The sequence below is a fragment of the Grammomys surdaster genome, unplaced genomic scaffold (genome assembly GCF_004785775.1).
Source record: "Grammomys surdaster isolate TR1022 unplaced genomic scaffold, NIH_TR_1.0 205, whole genome shotgun sequence".
NCBI classification, from domain to species: domain Eukaryota; kingdom Metazoa; phylum Chordata; class Mammalia; order Rodentia; family Muridae; genus Grammomys; species Grammomys surdaster.
The window spans coordinates 3,723,240-3,729,512 of NW_021604650.1; the positions used below are offsets into that span (position 1 = coordinate 3,723,240).

At 51.6% G+C, this 6,273-nt stretch overlaps 1 protein-coding gene across 4 annotated transcripts in view; it reads left to right on the plus strand.

Annotated features, from left to right (window-relative positions):
• The window catches only part of Tbc1d10c (TBC1 domain family member 10C), a 6,807-nt gene extending 1,413 nt beyond the window's left edge, over window positions 1-5,394 (plus strand). For 2 of the 4 annotated variants that reach the window (XM_028771047.1, XM_028771048.1), the window contains 7 exons: window positions 154-261; window positions 348-454; window positions 616-730; window positions 1,364-1,429; window positions 1,558-1,747; window positions 4,271-4,425; window positions 4,702-5,394. In XM_028771047.1, coding sequence (XP_028626880.1) covers window positions 154-261; window positions 348-454; window positions 616-730; window positions 1,364-1,429; window positions 1,558-1,747; window positions 4,271-4,425; window positions 4,702-5,049 — 1,089 coding nt within the window. In that variant the 3' untranslated portion in view covers window positions 5,050-5,394. Of the gene's footprint in view, window positions 1-153; window positions 262-347; window positions 731-1,363; window positions 1,430-1,557; window positions 1,748-4,270; window positions 4,426-4,701 lie in introns of all 4 variants that reach the window. The other 2 variants (XM_028771050.1, XM_028771049.1) reach the window with 2 other exon arrangements.
• Window positions 5,395-6,273: the final 879 nt, after the last annotated feature.

Consider the following 6,273-nt stretch of genomic DNA (forward strand, 5'->3'; position numbering starts at 1 on the left):
AAAAAAAAAAAAAAAAAGAAAAAAAAAGAAAAGAAAAAAAAGAAAAAGAAGGAAGGAAGGAAGGAAAGAGAGAAAGAAAAGCTGTGCTTGTGTGCTTGGGACCTGCAAGAGAGCAAGAGAAGTTAACCTAACACACATTGACCTCACCCACAGGTAAAGATACAATGCCGAAAGGGCATCCCCTCAGCCCTGCGTGCCCGGTGTTGGCCCCTATTGTGTGGGGCCCAGATTTGTCAGAAGAACAACCCTGGCACCTATCAGGTGAGAAAGTTGGCAGAATCTTTACTACTACCCCTTCTCAGAGCTCCCTGGCATCTGAACCTTCACATCTACCTTCCTACATCCAGGAGCTGGCAGTGGCCCCAGGAGACCCGCAGTGGATGGAGACCATTGGCAGGGACTTGCACCGTCAGTTTCCTCTGCACGAGATGTTTGTATCACCCCAGGGACACGGGTACGAGGCCAGGGATACCCAGTGACACCAAGTCCCCATGCTAGATTCTTTAGTTCTACTTTTATATCCTTGGATGAGGGAGACTATGGGCTGGACAGAGGCCACAGAAGGCAGGAAGGGGATGCCTGGGAGGCTAGCCTTAATAAGATCTTCTGGCACAGGCAGCAGGGGCTGCTGCAGGTTCTCAAGGCCTACACCCTGTACCGGCCAGAGCAGGGATATTGCCAGGCTCAGGGACCTGTGGCTGCTGTACTGCTCATGCATCTGCCCCCAGAGGTGAGTGACCTTGACCCTGCTTTGAGACCCTCAATCCCTAGTGATCTGAAACCCCTCCAACCCCAACCCCAGGTACTAGACCTCAGGAATCTGTGTTCCTTTACTTCAGTCTCTTCTTATGACCAAAGCCGCATGTCCACCAATCTCAGTAACCTTTACGTCTATTATCCTCGACTTCTGAACTTGTGATCTTTGATCCTGACTTTACTCCAGTGATCTAGGAGTCTGGAAAATTTTCTCTTTGACACTCTGAATATTGACCCTGAATTCTGTGTCATCCCCAGGCTTGCCAGGAGCATCCCCTCACATTGCTCTCCCTATCTTGTAATTTGTGGCACTGAGAATCTGCAGCACTAGGGCCTTGACCCTGGGTGGGTGTGGGAGGAACCCAAATGACCTTAGGATTCTGGGATATAAACTCTGAGAGTCTCCAAACTTTTGCTCCAGCCTTATGGCCCTCAAATACAGAACCCTAGGCCCTGTGATTTCCAACTCCTCACCCCCAGGACAGGACAGGCTCTGAGCAGAGTACAACTGGCATAAATCCAGGCCCCTGTGCCTGTTCCCCATCCCTCCTCCCCCTCTGTGGACAGTTTCTTAATGAGTACTCACAGGCCTGTCCCCTACCCTCAGGAAGCCTTCTGGTGCTTGGTGCAGATCTGCGAGGTCTACCTTCCTGGCTACTATGGTCCCCACATGGTGAGAGGCAGGGTAGGGAGGTGGAAGATGGAAAGTGAGGGACTCAGAGTGAGGGATCTGAAGCTTGGGGTTTGGGAGTGGAGGTTTGCAGCACTGGCTAGCCAGACTGATAAGGAGTCTGGCTGTAGGAAGCTGTACAGCTGGATGCTGAAGTGTTCATGGCCCTTCTGCGGCGGCTGCTCCCACGTGTGTACAAGCACTTGCAGCAGGTAGGCGTCGGCCCCCTGCTCTACCTACCTGAGTGGTTCCTGTGTCTCTTCACTCGATCACTGCCCTTCCCCACGGTGCTGCGTATCTGGGATGCCTTCCTTAGTGAAGGTGAGTGGGGTTGGGGACTATCTCACATTCTGAATTTACAGTGCTTGTTGTTCCCACTCTCAACTCTTTTGGAGCCTTCTGTCACATGGACTTGAGTGTGTCTGTGGAGAAAACAGACCATCTCATGGACACAATCCCAGAGTGATGAATGAGGGCTCTACTTTGTCACAAACACCACTGTGGGAGGCCGACAGCAAGGATGGGAAAGTCTCTGATGGAGTTGGGTTCTGTGTGTAGGAACTAGGTTGGTCAAAGCACATGTTGTGGAATGTGAAGGGCTCAGGGCATGCAAGGTTTAGGCATGGTCCACAGCCATAGGTTCTCCTTCTCAGGGCCTTGTACCCATGGCTCTTCCTAAGGAGCCTGAAGCTGCCTCTGACACCTAGCTTATGAAACTTTCTTGGGTGGGGGTGGGGCTAGGAGGTGACAGTACCTAAATTAAGAAGATATTTATAGAATGTCATAAGTGCCATGAAGAAAATATATCAAGGGATGTGACAGAATGTCAGGAGAGCAGCAGGAGGTGGTTGCTGTTTTTAAAGACAGTTCTGGCTTCTCTATGAAGGAGGTAAACTAGAAGGCAAGCAGGTGGAGGTTAGAGCCCAGGAAGACCACCACAAGTAGGAAGACTAGGCCATAGCCAACTCAGGTGGCTCTTGGGAAGGACATAGAAAGGTAAAGGTAGAAAAAGGGGTGCTGGAGGGCTCAGAGTGGAAGGGGCATCAGAGTGGAGCCACGTTGGACTCTGGATCTTTAGGGCTCTGCTTTATGCTGCCCATGTGTCTAGAGATTGTTCCTACAATTAGGTTCAAGTTCGGGCTGATGACTAACTCAGTTGGTAGAGTGCTTGCAATAAGTACGCAATAAGCCCTGGGTCCAATCTCCAGTATTACATAAAATTGGTCATGGGGGCACATGCCTGTAATCACAGCACTTGGGAGATAGTAGCAAGAGAATCAGAAGTTCACGATCCTTCTTGGCCACACAGTGAATTTGAGCTCAACTTGGGCTACATGAGACTCTGTCTCCAAAACTTAAAAAACAAACAAACAAGAAAATCATGTCACAAGTATACAAAGCATGTGTCACCTCCCCTCTAGCCTCAGACCTTATGAAGTGGGCTGATCATGGTGGTCCATCTGATCCTGTCCCTTGTACCTGGGGACAAGCACTCCACAGGCTCCCTTTAATAGCAATGATGACATTGTCGGTTTATACCCCCCAGGGTCACCAAAAGCAAGGTGTAGTCGGTAGTAGTTGTTCCTTTATAAGTCACAGTTGTCACTAGGTCTCCCTGGCATGCTCTTATCATTTAAGATGATACCAGAAAGGGATTGTGAGGTCCTAGGACTGGCAAGGGTTAGTGTGTGTATGTGTCTGTGTGTCTGAGTGTGTACATGAGTGCTATGGTTTTGCTATAGGAAGAGAAGTTCTGCACAGAACCTTTCTAGAATCAGAAGGTGGCAGGTTCAAGACAAAAAGTACTTAATAGGCACCAACCTAAGTACTCCTCAGAGAGACGGGATGCTGAGGTCAGAGAAGAGGTGGAATAAGACTGTCAGCAGCCCCTGGCTCCTGGCTGGCTGCCCTTCTTACAAGTGTCTGGCATCCTGAGACAGGTTTGGCTCCTTCAGTGTCCCGTGCCCTCAAATTGTTGTGTTTCTTCTGAGCATCAAAATTTATACTTAAAATTCCAGAGACTGAGTCAGCAGGATTGCTGTGAGTTCAAGGCCAAGCTGGGTCACATAGTTCTAAGCTGTCATGGCCTGCAGAGTGAACCACTATCTCAAGAAAACTAACAGCCAGGTGTGTGAGCTGGTGAGCTGGCTCAGTGGGGAAGGGTGCTTGCCGCCAAGCCTGATGACTTGAGTTTGATCTCCAGGTCTCACATGGTAGAAGAAAAGAATTGACTCCTACAAGAGGTTCTGTGACCTTCACACATGTGCTGTAGCAGGCACTTAGTACATACTAAATAAATAGCTAGGTATGGCGGCACACACCTATAATTCCAGTATTCAGGAGGTAGAGGCAGGAGAATTGCTGCAAGTTCAAGGCCAATGTGTGCTACATAAGGAATTCCAAGGCAGCCTGAGCTACACACAAAACAAAACACATTGGGCATGGTAGCACAAACCTTTAATCTGAGCATTTGGGAAGCAGAGACTATCCACTGTGAGTTGGAAGCTAACCTTGGGTACATAGTTCCAGCCAGCCAGAGCTACAAAGTAAGACTGTCTCAAAACAAAACAAAACACCAAGCCACTGCTAGAGGAAGAGACAAGAGGATCAGCAGGTCCAGGTCATTCTCAGCTAGGCAGGCAGATGGAGGTCTGTTTACACACAGCTCAGAAAGTAAACACATTGCAGTTGTTGGCCATTTTTCCATGCCTGAGTTGGGTAAAGTGAGAGCTGCAGTGAGGTAGAAGGAGCGTGGCTGAGGGCTGATTCAGCTGAAGAACTGAGGAGGAGTGGGGTTGGGGCACAGGCTGGTTTCCTGTGAGCGAGCTACTCCCTTCCCTGCAGGTGCTAAGGTACTGTTCCGCGTGGGGCTGACACTGATGCGCCTGGCACTGGGCACTGTAGAACAGCGCAGAGCGTGCCCAGGGCTCCTGGAAACACTGGGAGCCCTACGATCCATCCCCCCTACCCAGCTGCAGGAAGAGGTCTTCATGTCCCAGGTGGGTATCTCTGTTAGCAATCCTCAGTGGCCTTGCCCCATGCATAGCTGGGAAGACTAAGCCTGGGTGAGCGTAACACACAGTTCCTGTGCTCTGAGCTGCAGAAACAGTGAGAGCCCCAGGCCTCAACTGTCTTCCTTTAGGTCTCAGCAAAGCTGTGTCTCAGCCCTGAGCCACTTCCTGGGGTTGTGTACTGCCTGCCCCATGGGGACCTCAAAGCTTCCTGCTCCCTGACACACCAGTCCAGGCAAAGTTAGCATCAACTGTTCCCCACAGGTGCACAACGTAGCCCTGTCTGAGCGAGACCTGCAACGGGAAATCAGGATCCAGCTGGCCCAGCTGCCAAAGTCATCACCTGGGCCAGCCCCTCTGCCACAGGCCCGCCTTCCTGGGGCCCAAGCCATCTTTGAGTCCCAGCAGCTGGCCGGGGTGCGAGGAGACACCAAACCTGAGATACCTCGAATTGTGGTGCAGCCCCCAGAGGAGCCAAGCCCACCACGGCGGAAGCCACAGACCCGCGGCAAGACTTTCCATGGGCTCCTGATAAGGGCCAGGGGACCCCCTATTGAGGGTCCCTCCAGGTCCCACCGAGGCTCTGCCTCTTTCCTGGACACCCGATTCTAAGTGCACCATGCACTTAGTGCCACCAAATCTCAGTCATCTGAACAGTGATGCCAGCCTTAGAAATGTGTACTGTACTTTACTGCTGGGCTGTATGACCGCTGTTTCCAGCAAGGACCACCTCGGGAAGTGGAGTATCTCCCCACTTTAAGGACTGTGTCAGGCACAAATATAAAGGAAGGATACTGAGTGGAGCTTGTGGGGAGCTGTTTGGTGCCAACCATTGCCACCATCAAAACCAGTGCTGAAGGATTGTGGGAATAAAACTTCTGGCTGAGATATGGTACCCCATGGGCTTCTTGCAAGGGAATCCTCAAATAAAGCCTGACTGAGAAGATACTGGATAAAGCTGGATCAAATACTCTTCTACCCTCCACCCTGGACTTATTGCTCTCTCCTGCCTGCATCCACCCTTTCTGTCCTAGTCCCACATGGGACACACTAAGGCTGCCCATTGGCTGCCGGGTAAGGTGTTTACAGGGAAAGAGAGCTCATAGTAAGCCAGCTTGCCCCAGCCTCTAGGGTACAGGCCAGACTTTTCTACCTGCCAGAGGAAGGCTCCCCAGTGACAGCTGGGCCCCAGAGGGGCACCCTAGCCTCCCTTTGCCTCCCCTAGATGGCTCAGGGCTCCCTTCGGTGGGGGACTCTAAACCATGTTGGCCTCCCTAACCATATTCCTGCTCCCATCTGTCAAAGGGAGCCAGAGAAGAACAAAGGCCTAGTGTGCTCGGGACAAAGGAGAAAGGTCCTGCTGGCCCTCCTCCTTCCCTAAGCCCTGATGTACTCCCTTGGGACCGCCACCATAGAAACCCTCTTCCACATTCACTAATTGCCCCTGTGGGTGCCTAAGGTGCCTGGGACATGAGCCATTGTCAAGACAACAGGTCTGGATCTGATGCTGGCTTGTCTCCACCGAATTGAGTCCTAATTGCCCTGGCTCTCTGACTCCCTGGGTAGCTTCCCAGCGCTGAAGGTGGGAGCAAGGCAGGAGTTGAGAAGGAGAATGTGGAGGCCCTCTTTCCATGCAAACCGTGCGCTGGCTGTGGTGGAGGCAAGGAAGTGAGACTGAGCAGAGGAAAGGTGAAGAAGGAGATGCTCCCCTCGAGGAGAAAGGGACAGTGCTGAGTCAGAGAGGAACCAGCAACCCCACTCCTGTCTCGAATGAAGGAAGGGGCAAAGGTTACGATGTTCTGAGACAATGGGCTAAGACCTGCTATTCTTCAGGTC